This window comes from Entelurus aequoreus, linkage group LG14 (genome assembly GCF_033978785.1).
Source record: "Entelurus aequoreus isolate RoL-2023_Sb linkage group LG14, RoL_Eaeq_v1.1, whole genome shotgun sequence".
Taxonomy (NCBI): Eukaryota; Metazoa; Chordata; class Actinopteri; order Syngnathiformes; family Syngnathidae; genus Entelurus; species Entelurus aequoreus.
The window spans coordinates 34,505,229-34,525,349 of record NC_084744.1 but is presented as its reverse complement, the minus strand read 5'-3'; the positions used below and the strand labels follow the sequence as shown (position 1 = coordinate 34,525,349).

The following is a 20,121-nucleotide window of genomic DNA, read 5'->3' as shown; positions in this document are numbered from 1 at the left end:
TGTTATATATGTACTACTAGAAGTACTACATAGTACCTGCTTGTCAGGATGGTGGATGTCCAGTGGAGGTTCAGGCTGTTATATATATACTACTAGAAGTAATACATAGTACCTGCTTGTCAGGATGGTGGATGTCCAGTGGAGGTTCAGGCTGTTATATATATACTACTAGAAGTACTACATAGTACCTGCTTGTCAGGATGGTGGATGTCCAGTGGAGGTTCAGGCTGTTATATATATATATATATACTACTAGGAGTACTACATAGTACCTGCTTGTCAGGATGGTGGATGTCCAGTGGAGGTTCAGGCTGTTATATATATACTACTAGAAGTACTACATAGTACCTGCTTGTCAGGATGGTGGATGTCCAGTGGAGGTTCAGGCTGTTATATATATACTACTAGAAGTACTACGTAGTACCTGCTTGTCAGGATGGTGGATGTCCAGTGGAGGTTCAGGCTGTTATATATATACTACTAGAAGTACTACATAGTACCTGCTTGTCAGGATGGTGGATGTCCAGTGGAGGTTCAGGCTGTTATATATATATATATACTACTAGGAGTACTACATAGTACCTGCTTGTCAGGATGGTGGATGTCCAGTGGAGGTTGAGGCTGTTATATATATACTACTAGAAGTACTACATAGTACCTGCTTGTCAGGATGGTGGATGTCCAGTGGAGGTTCAGGCTGCTATATATATACTACTAGAAGTACTACATAGTACCTGCTTGTCAGGATGGTGGATGTCCAGTGGAGGTTCAGGCTGTTATATATATATATTGAAAGATATATATATATATATTCATATATCCATATTTTGTGTTACTTATTAATTTTCATAGTCATATTACATATAGCTAATGTTCCATATTGTACTCTTTGCTTTTCTTTTCATCCCATGACAAAGTGCTCGCACTTGGGCCGGCCTTGAAGTAGAAGGCAGAGAGGAGGAATTCCTCCTTCCTGTGCTTCCCAGGCCGACTCAAGATAAGAGACAATGAGCATGTGTTTGAGGTGAGACAAGTGAGGGCGGGGGGAGATACAGAAGAGGAGAGGGCTTTCCGGGAAGTTTTCAGATCAACTTGGGCTGCGCATTTGTATGTGTTGTTCGAGGCTGGTCTCATTATTGCCAAAGCTTTGACAATAAAATTACAAAATGCCTATTCTGTGCTTGGTGGTACGTTTGAGTTCAGTTGATATGTCATTAAGGAACTTGGGACTGACCAGCGTTTTACATCCCACTTGGAGGAACATCTGGTCAAACGCAACAATTTGGGGGCTTCGTCCGAGATGACACGCTGACAATTGGACCTTCTCTTGCAATCTTCTGGACAGACTCACATGGCCAAAACATAATTCAAGGTAAGCAGAACCTTTCTTTTTAGATAAAATCTGCATTAGGAGTCTGCCCAGAAGTCTGTAAGTTAAACACTGCTTTGTACCCCAGACACAGAATGGTGATTTTGATAGATTGATTGCATTTTTGCCGAGCCTGCCATTGCATTAAAATTGTAAATAAGTGGTCAACTCACGTCATTGTGTCTCGATTACCGTGACGGGCAGTTTCATTGACGAGTGAACTAATAGTTGGGTGTGGCTCACCCTGGGTAGTTGGTCGCCGCCTAAAAGAGTAACGGGTTGGATGCCCATCATATGGTACAGTAAATACTCCCCGGTTGTGAGATCCCTGTTGACATTTTTATGTGCACACAAATTAAGGATGGGTCGGAGGCCATTTGTAAAATACAATAAATACTCCCTGGTTGCGAGTTCCCTACGGCATTAACGTGTGCGTTAAAATTAAGAAACGTACGGGAGGAGGCCCTTCTGTACCATATGATAAATTCCACGGCTGGAGGCCATTTGTAATAAATACAATAAAGATTCCCCGGTTGTGAGGTCCCGGCGACACTTTAGTGTGCGCTAAAATTAAGGAAAAATAGACACAATGGCCAAGGAGTGTGACAGAAAAGAATGTGATGACGGCTGGGGAAAATGTGATGAATCATTACTGTTTAATAATCCATTGAATGCACTGTTGTCGACAATGGAATTAGCAGGTAAAGTTTAAAAAGAAAAAAAAAAAAAGAAAAAAAAAAAAGAAAAGAGAACGTTCCTTGAAAGGGTTAAGAGGGAGTTTACAATACTCGAAAAGTTGTGAACTCAAACGTCTGGTAAAATAAAAAATAAAATAAAAAAAGTAACTGGAAGTTTTATGGTAAAGTGAAACGCAGAGAGAGTGCTTACGTGTGCGTGGGTGTGTGTGCGTGAGTGCTTACACGTGCTTGTGTGTGTGTGTGCGCTGGTGAAAATGGCCAAGGAGTGTGACAGACAAGAACCGATGATTAATAGGACAGACTAGACTGATTGGTGTTTTGTCTGCCGCGCATGCGCAAGACAATTCAAACGACCCGCCCAGACTTTGACTAGGCCACCGCCCCCTACTCCAGTGAGAAGGAGAGAGAGACAAAAAGAGAGCAGGTGAAGGAAGATTGAGGGTGAAGAGGATGGTTTGAGAAAATATGGGAAAAGGATGTTTATAACCTTACGTTATGTGAATGGTTTCTAGGAGAACAGAAAATAGAAACATTGTGTGAAGTGTAAGGAAGAGATGGATACAGGATGTTGTTTGTAAAGGAAAACGAAAGTGAAGAAAAGATGAGAAAGTGACAAATGAAGGTATTCGTAAATGGTATGCTGTTGATTGTGGTTAGCTGCAAGTTTGTTTATTTGTTTGTTTGTTTAGTTGTTTGAGTGAAATGGGAAGAAATCAATAGGAGACTTTAGAAGCATTTTGTATCGTTGTGTTTCCACACAAGATGGCAAAAATACAGAACAACAAGTAGGATTAATGGCTGAATCTTCGACCTCACCGATAACACCATACGTTACAAACATAGCTACTGCTATGCGCAGTCTCTTTCCTCAAGATGAGGATGATAAGGCTAATGACAGAGCAGCAAGGAAGCAACTCCTTAATTTACAGATCGCTGAAAATAAAAGGTTAAAAGAACCAAAAGGTCAAAGATCAGCTAGGATATATTCAGCAGTGGGTGACCTTGCTTTTGAGTTCCAACAGGTGAAGGAAAGAATCCTCAACAGACGTGCGACCAGACGGTTGGACTCAGGTGGTGGACAACACGGTGCTTCAAAGCCAGTCCGGGGTGGAAACTGTTTCGGCTGTGACCAGCCTGGTCACTGGAGTCGTGACTGTCCGAACATTTCCGAACAGGAAATGTTCCGTAGTGCCAACAAACGAACACAAAAGCGTGGCAAAGGACGCCCACCGCAGGAGCCCCAGCAGGAGACACAGACTGGCCCCCTGCTGGACATGAGTGTCAACGGACAATGTTATGAGTTCGTGATTGACACTGGCGCCACCCATTCGATTCTGAATGCAGAGGTACCAAAGAAACTGTGTGCTTCCTCTTTAAAGGTTGAAGGCTTCGCTGGGGTCACAAGAAGGTTACCTGTCACCAAACCACTTCCGGTTCAGATTGCGGGACACACACTAAAGCACCCCTTCGTGTTTGACCTGCACACACCCTGCCAGATTGCTGGACCTCCTTTACAGACTGTACCCTGACATTCAAATCGCACAGAAGGAACATTCCTGGTGTTACCTGACGGCTTAACCACCAAGCTGCGACCCCACTACCAAGGCTCCTACCACAGCCTGAAACAACAGGAATGGCTGACATCCAACTGCTCTAACAGTGAAAACCCTGACTGGCTGAGATGCTTCCGTGTGTTCTGCCACCCGACTCGCCATATGTTATGATCACCAGTTAGACACTCATACCAGGAGACCTTTGACTCCTTTGTATATTTATATATGTTGGAACTCATTGTGTGGTTGCTCATGTTGACCTATCTTTGCAACAGCTAGCATGATATAAGATGGACACAATTGATGTCCCACATTGTTCACTTGCTCTCTGTCTCGCCTACAAAACCAGAGAACTTAGGTGCAATGATAAGACACGGCGTAGCTGCCAAACATTACACCGACACCCAAATACCACATTTTCAATTGTTTAGGTTTAGCACATAGTTGTGTTAAACACATAACTATGGGCTGCACTTTAGACACCTGTAGGCTACGAGGAGCTAGCAGCTACACAACAGCTGAGCTAAAACGACACATTACACATTTAAGAATATCAAATAATTATAGTTGCTCATTACATACACATAGTCGTCATGGCAGAAGTCTGATAGAAAGTATTCAGTAACAAACGTGTCCGCATCATTCAACTTTCTACAACATGAGCTTGACTTAATGAATTATTGGGGCTACCAGGTGTGGTAAAATTTCAAAATACTATTGCTAAAGCATTCGCCACAAGGGTAGTATTTTTCTAGTATTGGTGACAATACATAAATATAAGCATATTTGTTACTTTCACCATATTGAATAAGTTACATAAAAGCTAGGGTTTAGTTGAGTTTGAGTTATTTGTGATATTGCTAAGGGGTCCCCTACCCTAACAACACCCCCCAGTGGACCATAGAGGCTAAAGAGACAATCATTGACCTCAAACATGACTTGTCCTCCGCTACTTGGCTATTAGTTGACCTTTTTCTTAGATGTTTCTGAAAGTGATAGTATTACTAACACAGTCCTTTTTTTCAGAAACAGAAGGGGGTGAGTGAGGGTGGATACAGACTCCTTGGAACAAAATCGACAATCATCCGACTCTGACACATTCCATAGTTTTAACATTTTTCCCGTGGGTAAGAAGTTATAACTAATTTTAATTTGAAAATAACGATTTTACACATCGATAGTACTTTAGTAGATCAAATTTAGAATAGGGAGGAGGTGAGGGTGAATCATGTATAGTCTTTGATTTCACTGATATGATCAATACGGTACAAGGGAAAAGGTACGTACTGACTTGGGTTGACAATCACAGTGGTTGGCCGGAAGCAACAACAGCCTCAAAAGAGGATGCAACATCAGTAATTAAATGACTTGTGAATGACCTAGTACCCCGACATGGTTTCCCCAAAAAGATTAGGTCAGACAACGGCAACCATTTAAAAAAAAAAAAAAAAAAAACCTCACTTAGCCTTGGTCGAAAAGGCTTTCGGACTAGAACACAGGTTTGGGGTACCATCCTGAGTCCCAAGGTAAGGTTGAAAGGATGGACCAGAACATTAAAAACTAATTGGCTAAAATCTGTGCACAGACCAAATTTAATTGGATTGACATGTTGCAATTAGCGTTAATGATCATTCGAAGGTCCGTGAATAAAACTGTTTTACCGCCCTTTGAGTTTTTTCACCCTATGAGCTGCATACAGGTCAGCCCAGGACCAGCAGCCGCCATGGAAGGAGGACTCAGCGTAAAACCAAAATGGTATTTTACACAAAAAATGCAGAATTTGTGTGCCAGTTCTTCTGTACAGATACGAGGATGACAGCCCGCCACTCCAGATTCCCTTCCGGCCGCTGAGAGGGTCAAGATCTAGGTCATCAAACGCAAGTGGACGGAGCCCAGGTGGACTGGTCCCTTCAAGGTCGTGGAACGGACGTCTCACGCCCTTCGACTAGCTGGTAAAGGGGACACCTGGTACCACCTCTCCCTCTACACTCCTGCTGAAGAACCTGACAGATCACCAGCGGATGTCATTGCTGACATAGCCACATCATCTGCCCCACTCGACCCCCTAGCAGTGCCTTTTGAGCCTGAGGCAGCTGAAGAAGAACGGGAGCAGAAAACGACTCATTTTTAGTGTGTGTGTTAACGAAGTAACACACATAAGGGGTGACCGTGCTAGTAACCTCTCCCCCTCTAGGTCATAGAAGAGCAAGGCTTTAATTACACACACATAATCCTACAGCCCAGAAGACGACGCTGAGAGAGAGATTTTCTACCTATATTACTCTTTTTAACTTCTATATTGTATATCCTTATTTGAGACCAGCCTTTATACTCGAAGTTATCCAATTTCTCTTGCTTGTTTTCAGCATAACTACATGTGTCTTTACATTAAGTGAAAAGTTTGATGTTTATCCCCGTTTCGTTACCTGAATTACTCTGATTTTGATAGACGAAAAGCAGGATGTTACGCCCAGAAGTATTTCCTGACGGATTGGTGTTTAGGCTTGTTCTACTGTTCTTGTGCCTCAGTCCTTCCTTCCTGACGACAGTGACTGACAAGTGTCTAAGAACAAACAGCGGACTTTAAATAGACTGGGTCAAAGGGGATAGCAAGACTTATTTTTTGACCTATGCAGTGTGATTAATTACGGGGGACACAATAGCTATTACCGTGGTAATAACCTCTATATTTGTTACGACTCAACCCTGAACCATTGGTGTCGGATGCAGACAACATACTATGGTAAGTGGTGCCCATCGTCCCTTTTATGTTGTTTTGGGGGTTGACCTGACTGATACAGACTCTAATTATTAAAATTAATGTCCTTGAGAGGGCGTTAACTACCTCTACACCCTCTGTAGCACCTAAAGTACCACCCCACCTTGGTGGTGTTTCAAAGGCTCTTACATCTGTGCGTGCTAATGACATCACCACCGAAGGCCTGGTAACTTTGACCTTAGGAGCGGGTACAGGTAAACCTGTGGCTCAGGTGGATGCCAAAACCTGGGTGACTGTGTTGCTTGTTCCGCTGGACGTCCTTTTCCCCACACTTACCCCGCCCCTTTTAAGTTGACTGACATGTGTACCCTTCTGTTGACAATGCCACCCGACTTCTTCCATTTGTGGCCCAAGAGCTGAATTACACGTGTTTTCAATTCAAAGGACCCTCTTCGTCCCCCAACAAATTGGGTGACATTAACCCTTCCTGGTGCACCACACTGATAGATGGCTCAAGGATGGGCCCTTGGGCACGAGCTGACGTATTCTGGTATTGTGGGGAGCACAAATTGTACATTAGAATCCCAACGCTATCCGTAGGGCTTTGTGCTATGGTTAGACTGGTGACCCCACTCACCCTAGTGGGTACCAAATTAACTCCCCTTGTAACTCCTGTCTCAGCGGCCTCTCTAACTTCTTGCCGACGCCGCCATGTTTTATCTCGGAGGAGTGTAAAGGGCTCCTTTGATCTGATGAGGAACCCTGATGGTGTTTACTTTGATGCAATAGGCCAACCAAGAGGGGTCCCCTCACAGCAAAAATTGTGGTGTGAATCCTGTGCAGGTTTCGAGAACCTTCCTATCATTGGTGCTATTTTCCCTGTGACTGCTACTAAAAATGTAGAACGCATTAACTATGTTTTTTATAATCTGTGAAGACTGACCAACCTGACTCGTGACGCCGTTGAGGGACTTGCTGAACAACTTGCCCCGACCTCTCTCATGGCCATCCAGAACCGCATAGCCCTTGACCGCATCCTAGCCAAGGAAGAAGGTGTGTGTGTGCAATGTTTGGTGACCAATGCTGTACCTTCATTCCTAACAATGCTGCCCCCGATGGCTCGGTCCAGAGCGCCTTAGAAGGCCTCAGAGCCTAAGAACTTACTGAAGTTTCCGGTGTCTCTGACCCCTTTAAAGATTGGCTTCATAACACCTTTGGCAGGTGGTCTGACCTAATTAAGTCGGCCCTGGTCTCCATTGGAGTTTTCTTGGCCGTCATAACCTCATGCGGATGCTTTATTGCCCCTTGTGCTAGGTCTCTATGCACCCGCATCATTGTTAGAGCTGTCAAAGGTCAACCCCACCCTGGTTCTGGGCTTGCTATGTCACTGAAGGGGGTCAAGCATAGTGGTGACTTTCAGGGACCGTTAGTTTCCTTCCCTGACAATGACGACATTGACGTTGACTCCCTCCTTCTCTCTCCCATGTAACTATGGTTTGATTGTTTATCGATAGCTTGCTCGAAAACCAAAACAGCACCTACTTTAATGTAGGGCGTGCTTTAGAGGTGTTGCTCTCGTAGGAGAGATCTTTTGGATAAGATCTGAAGGGGGAATTGAAAGATATATATATATATATTCATATATCCATATTTTGTGTTACTTATTAATTTTCATAGTCATATTACATATAGCTAATGTTCCATATTGTACTCTTTGCTTTTCTTTTCATCCCATGACAAAGTGCTCGCACTTGGGCCGGCCTTGAAGTAGAAGGCAGAGAGGAGGAATTCCTCCTTCCTGTGCTTCCCAGGCCGACTCAAGATAAGAGACAATGAGCATGTGTTTGAGGTGAGACAAGTGAGGGCGGGGGGAGATACAGAAGAGGAGAGGGCTTTCCGGGAAGTTTTCAGATCAACTTGGGCTGCGCATTTGTATGTGTTGTTCGAGGCTGGTCTCATTATTGCCAAAGCTTTGACAATAAAATTACAAAATGCCTATTCTGTGCTTGGTGGTACGTTTGAGTTCAGTTGATATGTCATTAAGGAACTTGGGACTGACCAGCGTTTTACATCCCACTTGGAGGAACATCTGGTCAAACGCAACAATATATATATATATATACTACTGGGAGTACTACATAGTACCTGCTTGTCAGGATGGTGGATGTCCAGTGGAGGTTCAGGCTGTTATATATATACTACTAGAAGTACTACATAGTACCTGCTTGTCAGGATGGTGGATGTCCAGTGGAGTTTCAGGCTGTTATATATATACTACTAGAAGTACTACATAGTACCTGCTTGTCAGGATGGTGGATGTCCAGTGGAGGTTCAGGCTGTTATATATATACTACTAGAAGTACTACATAGTACCTGCTTGTCAGGATGGTGGATGTCCAGTGGAGGTTCAGGCTGTTATATATATATATATATATATACTACTAGGAGTACTACCTAGTACCTGCTTGTCAGGATGGTGGATGTCCAGTGGAGGTTCAGGCTGTTATATATATACTACTAGAAGTACTACATAGTACCTGCTTGTCAGGATGGTGGATGTCCAGTGGAGGTTCAGGCTGTTATATATATACTACTAGAAGTACTACATAGTACCTGCTTGTCAGGATGGTGGATGTCCAGTGGAGGTTCAGGCTGTTATATATATACTACTAGAAGTACTACATAGTACCTGCTTGTCAGGATGGTGGATGTCCAGTGGAGGTTCAGGCTGCTGGCTCCAGATGCGTTGATGAAAAGTGTCCAGCAGAGGGCGCTGCAGAAGAGTGAGAGCTGCTCTCACCTGACCACCACTTTGTCTCAACACCTCGTGACACTGTGACTCCTCACTGAAGCCCAGGGAGACCAGCACCTTTACCTGCACAGGTGAAGTAATACACACATTTCATACAAGATGGACGCTCATCAAAGTCATTTGTCACTCACAACTTTCCCTGGCCCCATGGTGAGCCAGAGTGTCAAGCTCCGAGCAAAGAGTTGACTTACCTTGGCCAGTCTGTCCCTCAGTGCTTGTCTGGCTGCTCTCTCAGTGGCGCCCCCTGCTGTCAGCCAGCCTTGCTTGGCCTCTGCTCTGGACAGGTGGAGCACACCTGTGGTCTTCCCCTCACCCACTTTGGCAGGAACATCAGTGGAACCTCCATGCAGCCTGCTCTGTGGCAGCACCATCCATCCATCAATCAATCAATCAATCAATCAACAATCAATCAATTGTATGCATTCAAAAAAGACGGTGGACGGAAAATCAATCAATCAATCATCCATCCATCTTCTTCCACTTATCCGATGTCGGGTCGCGGGGGCAGCAGCCTAGGCAGGGAAGCCCAGACTTCCCTCTCCCCAGTCACTTGGTCCAGCTCTTCCCGGGGGATCCCGAGGCGTTCCCAGGCCAGCCGGGAGACATAGTCTTCCCAACGTGTCCTGGGTCTTCCCAACGTGTCGTCCTACTGGTCGGACGTGCCCTAAACACCTCCCTAGGGAGGCGTTCGGGTGGTATCCTGACCAGATGCCCGAACCACCTCATCTGGCTCCTCTCCATGTGGAGGAGCAGCAGCTTTACTTTGAGCTCCTCCCGGATGACAGAGCTTCTCACCCTATCTCTAAGGGAGAGACCCGCCACCCGGCGGAGGAAACTCATTTGGGCCGCTTGTACCCGTGATCTTGTCCTTTCGGTCATGACCCAAAGCTCATGACCATAGGTGAGGATGGGAACGTAGATCGACCGGTAAATTGAGAGGTTTGCCTTCCGGCTCAGCTCCTTCTTCACCACAACGGATCGATACAGCGTCCGCATTACTGAAGACGCCGCACCGATCCGCCTGTCGATCTCACCATCCACTCTTCCCCCACTCGTGAACAAGACTCCCAGGTACTTGAACTCCTCCACTTGGGGCAAGGTCTCCTCCCCAACCCGGAGATGGCACTCCACCCTTTTCCGGGCGAGAACCATGGACTCGGACTTGGAGGTGCTGATTCTCATCCCAGTCGCTTCACACTCGGCTGCGAAGCGATCCAGTGAGAGCTGAAGATCCTGGCCAGATGAAGCCATCAGGACCACATCATCTGCAAAAAGCAGAGACCTAATCCTGCAGCCACCAAACCGGATCCCCTCAACGCCTTGACTGCGCCTAGAAATTCTGTCCATAAAAGTTCAGAACAGAATGGGTGACAAAGGGCAGCCTTGGCGGAGTCCAACCCTCACTGGAAACGTGTCCGACTTACTGCCGGCAATGCGGACCAAGCTCTGACACTGATCATACAGGGAGTGGACCGCCACAATCAGACAGTCCGATACCCCATACTCTCTGAGCACTCTCCACAGGACTTCCCGGGGTACACGGTCCAATGCCTTCTCCAAGTCCACAAAGCACATGTAGACTGGTTGGGCAAACTCCCATGCACCCTCAAGGACCCTGCCGAGAGTATAGAGCTGGTCCACAGTTCCACGACCAGGACGAAAACCACACTGTTCCTCCTGAATCCGAGGTGCGACTATCCGGCGTAGCCTCCTCTCCAGCACACCTGAATAGACCTTACCGGGAAGGCTGAGGAGTGTGATCACACCATAGTTGGAACACACCCTGCGGTTGAAGTCCCCCAGTAGAACGAGGGAATCACCCGGGGGAGCACTTTCCACTACTCCCTCGAGTGTGTATCCAAAAAGGGTGGGTACTCTGAACTGCTGTTTGGTGCGTAAGCACAAACAACAGTCAGGACCCGTCCCCCCACCTGAAGGCGGAGGGAAGCTACCCTCTCGTCCACTGGGTTGAAGTCCAACGTGCAGGCTCTGAGCCGGGGGGGCAACAAGAATTGCTATCCCAGCCCATCACCTCTTACTGCCTGCAACGCCAGAGTGGAAGAGAGTCCAGACCCTCTCGAGAGAACTGGTTCCAGAGCCCTTGCTGTGCGTCGAAGTGAGTCCGACTATATCCAGCCGGAACTTCTCCACCTCACGCACCAGCTCAGGCTCCTTCCCCCTCAGCTAGGTGATGTTCCACGTCCCAAGACCTAGCTTATGTAGCCGAGGATCGGACTGCCAAGTACCCTGCCTTCGGCTGCCGCCCAGCTCACGACGCACCCAACCTCTATGGCCCCTCCCATGAGTGGTGAGCCCATTGGAGGGGGGATCCACATCAATCAATCAATTGAATGCATTAAAAGATGGTGGACGGAAAATCAATCAATCAATTTAATTAACATGATCTAGTCCTCTTACTGGCTGATGTAGAGACATGAACATGATCTAGTCCTCTTACTGACTGATGTAGAGACATGAACATGATCTAGTCCTCTTACTGACTGATGTAGAGACATGAACATGATCTAGTCCTCTTACTGACTGATGTAGAGACATGAACATGATCTAGTCCTCTTACTGACTGATGTAGAGACATGAACATGATCTAGTCCTCTTACTGACTGATGTAGAGACATGACATAACATTTTCACTAATCACTATTTTTTATGTAATTGTTTTTAAAATTGCTTTACTTTCAAACAAAACAAACAAAGGACCTTAACTTCACCAGACCGGGTTGTCAATGAAATCAGATTGTTCAAAAGGGTTCTTAAAACCAGGTCCAGTTCAGATTACGTCCAGATCGGGCTCAGCAACACACACCTTCACCCATGTACACCAAAAACCAGGGAACACAACAGGTTGCATACAATCCACAAACAAAAATACATTTTCAAATTAAGCACCCATGTACAGTCCACATCACATCCAAGTCGAAGTCAGCAACACATACCTTCATTTATGTACACTTAAAATAGGGAATACAACAACAGATTGCATATCATATATAAACAAAATTACATTTTCAAAATAAGCCTTTGAGGACTTCCCATCTTTTTTTATGTTTTTTGGCATCATTATCGTTTTCAACCATATAATTTTCTAAAGTTAAAAAATACTGAATAAATGTTTTAAAGAAAGAAATACTAAGTGAATATCTGTTTTTTGCCTTAAAAATAAACCTTTTACCGAGTACTATAATTAAATTGACTAAATCATGATTGTCAATGAACTCTCCTAAAATAACAGAAACCACATCAAGCTTCATAAACAAACCAATCTTTAAACACATTTTTTCAACTTCCACCCAAAATGAAGACACAATATGACAATACCAAAACAAATGTAAGGTGGATTCAGGCTCCTGACAACAAAATCGGCAATCATCTGACTCTGTCATATTCCATATTTTTAACATTTTTCCCGTGGGTAGGAAGTTATAAATAGTTTTAATTTGAAAATAACGATTTTGCACATCGATAGTGGTTTTGTAGATTAATTTGAATATTGCATCCCACGGCAACGGGCAGTCAAAAAAGTCCTCCCATTTTCCATATGTGTTGTATGGGGCAGCCTTCAAAGATTTCTTTATTAAATAAAACTTATATATTTTTCTATTTATTTTAGTTCCTTTTTGCCAACTAGAATTTCTTATTAAGGGTTTACAAACTAATAATTTAGTAGTTCCATAATTAATTTGTTTCCATCTTTTCCCAATGACTCCAGTTAGTTGATTAAATGAAAAGCTTGAACAAGCATCACCATACATAGTTGTAAATTCATCATATTTCATAATTTTTCCATTCTCATTGATAATGTCATTGACAAAAATGATTCCTCTTTCAAACATATTTTTCCAAAAGAAAGGCTTTCCATCTATTACAATATTAGAGTTCATCCATATTATTTGCTGTAAAATATCATCTCTTTTTTCTGGTACATAAAATTGAAAACACCACCATGAGTGGATTGTTTCCTTTATGAACCCCGCCATGTTTCCCAGCAGACTCTCTACATAAGGAAAATGGGAGGGGATCACTTGTAAAAAAGGATACAATTTCTTTTGATACAATACATGTTTTCTGTCCAACAGGACACTTGTGTACCACTCAGTGTTTAAATACATCTTTGGAACAATTGATGCTTTTAAAGACAGACACATAGCTTCAAGGTTGAGAAGTTTCAAGCCCCCATATTCATATTCATTGTACAAAACCTTTCTTTTAATCCTTTCTGGTTTGCCGTCCCAGACAAAATCGAAGACCCTCCGCTCATAAATATTAAAAAAGTTTTGTGATGGAGCTGGTAATGACAAAAACAAATAAATAAATTGAGGAATAATTAACGAGTTGACAATAGATATTTTACCATACAAGGTTAAGGATTTCCCTTTCCATAATTGCATAATTTTATCCAGCTTTCTTAGTCGATTATCATAATTTACTGAGCCTAGATCGTCCAGGTTCTCTGGGACAACAACACCAAGTATGTTAACTGGTCCATCTGTCCACAAAACAGGCACTTTGCATTCCATTCGAAAGGACGTTCCCTTTAGATTTCCGATCCTTAATATTTTACATTTATCATAATTTAGCTTAAGCCCAGATTGCTGTGAAAATATGTCCAAAAGATCAAGAAGGTTTTGCAGACAATGAGGATTGGGGCTTATAAAGAAGCTTGTATCGTCTGCATACATTGTTATTTTACTTTCAATATTATTATTACTGAGCCCTTCAATATTTTTATTCAATCTAACTTTAATCGCCAATATTTCCATAGCAATAATAAATAAGTATGGAGACAAAGGGCACCCTTGTTTTAGACCTCTTAATAGATGTATTGTCCCAGAGATGTATCCATTATTGATAATTCTACAATTGGTTTTATTATATAGCGTCTTGATCCAGTGTAATACGGAGTTGCCAAAATTGAAAAAAACTAAGCTTTTACAAATAAAATCCAAGCTAATTTTGTCAAAAGCCTTCTCCAGGTCGGCTACAAAAAATAATCCTCTTTTATTTTCCATATTATAATTCTCTATAATTTCTAATAACTGTGTAATATTGTTTCCTATATTTCTTCCTTGTAGGAAGCCTGATTGATCTTGGTGAATAATATTTGACAAAACAGACTTAAGTCGTGTAGCCAAACATTTTGCCAGGATTTTAGCATCATAACACTGAAGTGTTATTGGTCTCCAATTTTTTAGATGAACTGGGTCTTTATACTGACCATTTATTTCCTGTTTCAATAATAAGGAAATAAGACCTTCTGTTTGAGTGTTGGACAAAAAAACTGTCTCATATGAGTAATTAAAACTAGAAAGTAATGGTTTCTTAAGATCTTCATAAAATACTTGATAAACCTCAATAGGTATTCCATCTAATCCTGGGGTTTTCCCTGGATGAAAAGATTTAACAGCTTCCACAAGTTCTTCCTCTCTAATGAGGCCTTCACATGAATGGCTTTCTTCCGAATTCAATTTTCTTTCATAATTTTCTGGAAAAAAAGTTGTAGTTTCAGGAGGGATTACTGGATTAGAAAAAATGTTTCCTGTTTCAATAATAAGGAAATAAGACCTTCTGTTTGAGTGTTGGACAAAAAACCTGTCTCATATGAGTAATTAAAACTAGAAAGTAATGGTTTCTTAAGATCTTCATAAAATACTTGATAAACCTCAATAGGTATTCCATCTAATCCTGGGGTTTTCCCTGGATGAAAAGATTTAACAGCTTCCACAAGTTCTTCCTCTCTAATGAGGCCTTCACATGAATGGCTTTCTTCCGAATTCAATTTTCTTTCATAATTTTCTGGAGAAAAAGTTGTAGTTTCAGGAGGGATTACTGGATTAGAAAAAATGTTTTTAAAGTAATTTTACATTTCTTTCAACAATGTGGTGTGTGTATCCAATACCTTTCCATTTGTTTTAATAAGCTTGGAAATGTTCTTTTTAGAACGATTTTTTGTTTGGATATTTAAAAAGAATTTTGAACACTTCTCACCTTTTTTCATCCAGATTGCTCTGTTGCAGTCATAACTTTTCAATAATTGTTTTTCAACTAAATCTGCTAACTCCTCTTGTTTGGCTATAAAGGTATTCAGTTGCTCACTAGTTAGATTATCATTACTGTCAATGTTTTTTTGTAAATCCTCAATTTCTTTCTTTAATTCCTGTTCTGCCGCTTTAATTTTTTTTTTTTTCCATGACGAGTATGCAATGGCATATCCTCTAAAACAACATTTGAAGGCTTCCCAGACTATTTGGGGATTTGAAGATCCTACATTATTTAAAAAAAAATCAGTAATAAATTGCTTTGTTTTTTCGATAAATTCATCATCCTGTAGATGCATTTGATTAAACTTCCAATATCCGGGCCCACGTGTATTATCTTCAATTGCAATATTTATTCCTATACAATTATGATCAGAACGCAATTTATCATCGATTGCTATTGCAGTCACTTTGTTTAGCAATGAAAATGATATCAAAAAATAGTCAATACGACTTGCCTGCTTTTGTCTTCTCCATGTATACCGTACTAACCTAGGGTTTTTGAATCTCCAGATATCAATTAAATCAAATGCATCCATAACATTTTGAATCTTTTGTAAAGATTGAGGATGATAATCCATTGAAAAATTCCCTTTTCGGTCCAGAACTTTATCCAAAGCAACGTTAAAGTCCCCCACAATAATAATTTCCCCTTGTTGTTCTTGCAACATGTCACTTATTTCTTCAAAAAAGGAAGGTTCATCAACATTTGGCCCATACAGATTCAAAACACACATCTTTTGACCTTGAATAATCATATTTAATATTAGCCAACGTCCTTGTGAGTCTTTTTCCATACAGTTAAATTGAAAATTAAAGTTTTTTTTTATCAAAATCATAACACCTTTTGAATTTCTGTAACCATGTGAAAAGAAAATTGGACCATCCCATTCTTTTCTCCATTTTTCTTCATCTAAATGTGTTGAATGCGTTTCTTGAAGACAAAAAAGATCTTGTTTTTTTTCATTCAACCACATAAATATAAGTTTTCTTTTTCTGTTGTCTGCAAGACCATTGCAATTATAACTAATTATTCCAACTTCATTATCGTTCCTATAAATCATATAATCTGAGTAAATTCATTGTATATTTTATTGATTCTCTTAATACCATAAGTTTCATAGACATGAAAATCTTGTAACTAAAAACTGCAGCATCACTTGCTATTTCCAAGGAAACCAATATCCCCTCTAATAAACCCACAGACATACCATTCACACCACAGCACCCAAGACAAACAAACATATAACCCCCAAAATATATAATTCGCTGACCGTTTGCCAACATCTAACTACATTGTCCAGTCCCAGAATAAACTAAAAAGCTCCACAAACAAAATGTCAAAACACATCCGTCAAGTCGTTACCATGGTGATGTCGCGATGACGCAATCACTGCGCGACATTGTTATTGTTCCTCACATGCTTCTGTACAGCTCACCGTTAATGTACAGTTTATCCACAACAAGACGAGCTTGTTGTCCTTTTTGCCTAAATGACTTCATAATTGGAATCAACTTACGTCGTTTCTCCACCACCTCGATTGGATATTGGCTGGTCATGAAGAATTTAGTACCTTTCAGTCTTCTGGAGACAGCAAGCATTTCGTCTTTGCATTTGGAGTTAGTAAACTTTACAAGCATAGGTCTCGGTATAGCATCCTCCTTGCGTCTGCCAATCCTGTGTGCTCGCTCCATCTGGATCCTCTTAACTTCTTCCTCCGGGATGCTGAGTTGCTTCTGCAGAAAGGCTCTGACGAGGTTCTCCGCAATGCCGTAAGTTTCTCCTCCATCTTCGCTAATTCCCATGATTAGCAGGTTGTCCCGCATGCTCCTGCAGCGGAGTTCCAACAAGTCTGCCTTTAATTTCTCGTTCTCCGTTGTCAGTCTTGTAGTTTCGAGTTTCAGGCTTGTTAACTCAACTTTTAGCGTTGTCTGTTCCTTTTTTATCTCCACCATTTCAGCGTGATTGTGCTCGACTGATTTTTTCAGCTCTGAAACGTCAGTTTTTAGTTCATCCAAAATGTCCAATTTTCCAAATTTTTCACCCATGGCTTGCAACATTTTTCGATCGTCCGGAGTAAACGTTGCTTTTTCATCCAAATCACTGGAGGACAATTGATCACGGCCACGTTTTGACTCCTTTGATCCGCGTTGTGGCATGTTTGCAGGTGAACAATGAGTCACTCGGCGTTCGAGGCACCTTATCTTCCGCCAAATCACCCTCGTGAGGAGTATATATCTCACCAATTGCAGAGAGGTGGATATATACAACGAAAACGACTTAAATTATTGTATCACTGGAGCGTTTATGCCATTATTAACTATACATACTGGGACTTGTGTAGAGACGGTCTCAACTCACGTTGCTCACGGCGGCCATCTTCCTCTTACTGACTGATGTAGTGACATGAACATGATCTAGTCCTCTTACTGACTGATGTAGTGACATGAACATGATCTAGTCCTCTTACTGACTGATGTAGAGACATGAACATGATCTAGTCCTCTTACTGACTGATGTAGAGACATGAACATGATCTAGTCCTCTTACTGACTGATGTAGTGAAATGAACATGATCTAGTCCACTTACTGAAGATGATCTAGTCCACTTACTGACTGATGTAGTGAAATTAACATGATCTAGTCCACTTACTGAAGATGATCTAGTCCACTTACTGAAGATGATCTAGTCCACTTACTGACAAGGTTGCTGCCAACATGATGATCTTGTCCAACTGCAGAGGTAGTTCGGACTTCATCCACCTGCAGGCCACTAGGGGACTATCTCCTGCCACCCTGGTGCAGGTGTAGACCTCCTCAGGACTCATGCCCACCTTCTCCCCCTCCTGACATGGAGCCAACACAAATAGCATGAAGAACATGCGCGTACCAAACAAGTCACGGAGTAAAGAGGACTTGCACGTATCAGCTGGACGAGCTTTAGCCCCTCCTCCTTCAGCCGCCGCTGCCTACACGAGTCCAGGTCTTCCTGGGCGGTCACTTTGCGCTTGACTGGCAGGGCGGGCACCCGCCTGACCGGGGAGGGAGGGCGGAGCTTGGCCGGCAGAGGGGCGGGCTCCGGACGTGCCAGGTCGCACATCTCACACACGGTGGCGGGGGAGTAGTTGAGGTAGGTGCAGAACTGACACACCCACTGGCAGGGCGGCAAGACGCTAACAGTTAGCTTGCTAGCCAGATAGCGTCAAGTCACAAAATAAATGACTGTACCGTTAAAATGAGGCAAAGAAAATGCTGTCATGCTAACATTAGCATGCTAATAGTTAACATGCTACGAACTGCTACAAACTGACGAATCAAAGAATGCGGCGGCCATTTTTGTAGTTTACACATTCAAAACCAGTACAAAATGTACATTTTTTTCAAACAACTATAAAATGTTATTTCTGTAGAAATTCCGTGTTAATGCTGAAGAGGCAAAGTCAAACTGTAATGCTAACAGCTAGCACGCTCAAGTAACCAAAAATACAAGCAAGGACTATGCTAATATGCCAACAATAGCCCGCTTACAGATAGCATTAGCAAAATACAGAAATATATGACCTGCAAAATTAACTTAAAAAGTTAGCGTGATAATGCTAGCATGTTAAAATGCTAACTGTAACATGCGTACCAAAATATATACCATGTATAGCTGGGAAAAAAGTGGTTTAAAAAGGTTAGCATTAGGGATGTCCGATAAATGCGTTAAAATGTAATATCGGAAATTATCGGTATCGTTTTTTTTATTATCTGTATCGTTTTTTTTAATTTTTTTAATTAAATCAACATAAAAAACACAAGATACACTTACAATTAGTGCACCAACCCAAAAAACCTCCCTCCCCCCATTTCTTTCTGTTATCAATATTCTGCTTCCTACATTATATATCAATATATATCAATACAGTCTGCAAGGGATACAGTCCGTAAGCACACATGATTGTGCGTGCTGCTGCTCCACTAATAGTACTAACCTTTAACAGTTAATTTGACTCATTTTCATTCATTACTAGTTTCTATGTAACTGTTTTTATATTGTTGTACTTTCTTTTTTATTCAAGAAAATGTTTTTAATTTAGTTATCTTATTTTATTATTCTTTTTAAAAAGTACCTTATCTTCACCATACCTGGTTGTCCAAATTAGGCATAATAATGTGTTAATTCCACGACTGCATATATCGGTTGATATCGGTATCGGTAATTAAAGAGTTGGACAATATCGGAATATCGGATATCGGCAAAAAGCCATTATCGGACATCCCTAGTTAGCATGCTAACGTTAGCGGACTTTGGCGTGTACCTATAAAATTTGCGGGGAAAACAAGCTAGGCTACTAACGTTAGCATGCTGACAAGTAAGAAAATATTTGATGCTGAGATGTAGAACTGCAAAATTAGCACGAAAAAATCATGCTAAGTGTAGTTACGGAAAAAGATAGTGGATGAAAAAAAAGATGGACAAAATAGACAAAAAAGGGTGGCAGGATAAAATGTTGTTTTTTTTATAAATTAAGAAAAAGGTAGTGGATGAAAAAGAATAGATGGTGGCTAAAACAATAATAAGAAAAATAAATAAATAAAAAGATGATGGTTGGAAAAAAAGATGGAGGATAAAAACGAATCAAAAATTATGAAAAAAAAAATAAAGGAGGATGCACATTTTTTAAATATAAATTAAAAACGGAGAATGCAAAAAAGATGGATGAAAAAAATAAATAAATGAAAAAAGATGGTGGATGGAAAAAAGATGGAGGATAAAAACGTTGTTATAAATAAAAACAAATGGTTGGTTAACGAAGAACAAAATGGATAGAAAAAAGTTTGAGGATAAAATTTATTTTGAAAATAAAAAAAAGGTTGATGGAAAAAAAAAATTGTAGATGAAAAGCTATCATGCTAATATTTGAATGCTAACA

The 20,121-nt window shown here is 41.6% G+C and overlaps 1 protein-coding gene across 5 annotated transcripts in view; it reads right to left on the bottom strand.

Annotated features, from left to right (window-relative positions):
- The window catches only part of LOC133664786 (E3 ubiquitin-protein ligase RNF31-like), an 80,267-nt gene that overhangs the window by 27,231 nt on the left and 32,915 nt on the right, over window positions 1-20,121 (bottom strand). For all 5 annotated transcript variants that reach the window (XM_062069691.1, XM_062069692.1, XM_062069693.1 and 2 more), the window contains 4 exons: window positions 18,126-18,359; window positions 17,905-18,051; window positions 9,343-9,507; window positions 9,029-9,214 (listed from right to left, as the gene is read on the bottom strand). In XM_062069691.1, the coding sequence (XP_061925675.1) occupies window positions 9,029-9,214; window positions 9,343-9,507; window positions 17,905-18,051; window positions 18,126-18,359 (732 nt within the window). The remainder of the gene's footprint in view (window positions 1-9,028; window positions 9,215-9,342; window positions 9,508-17,904; window positions 18,052-18,125; window positions 18,360-20,121) is intronic.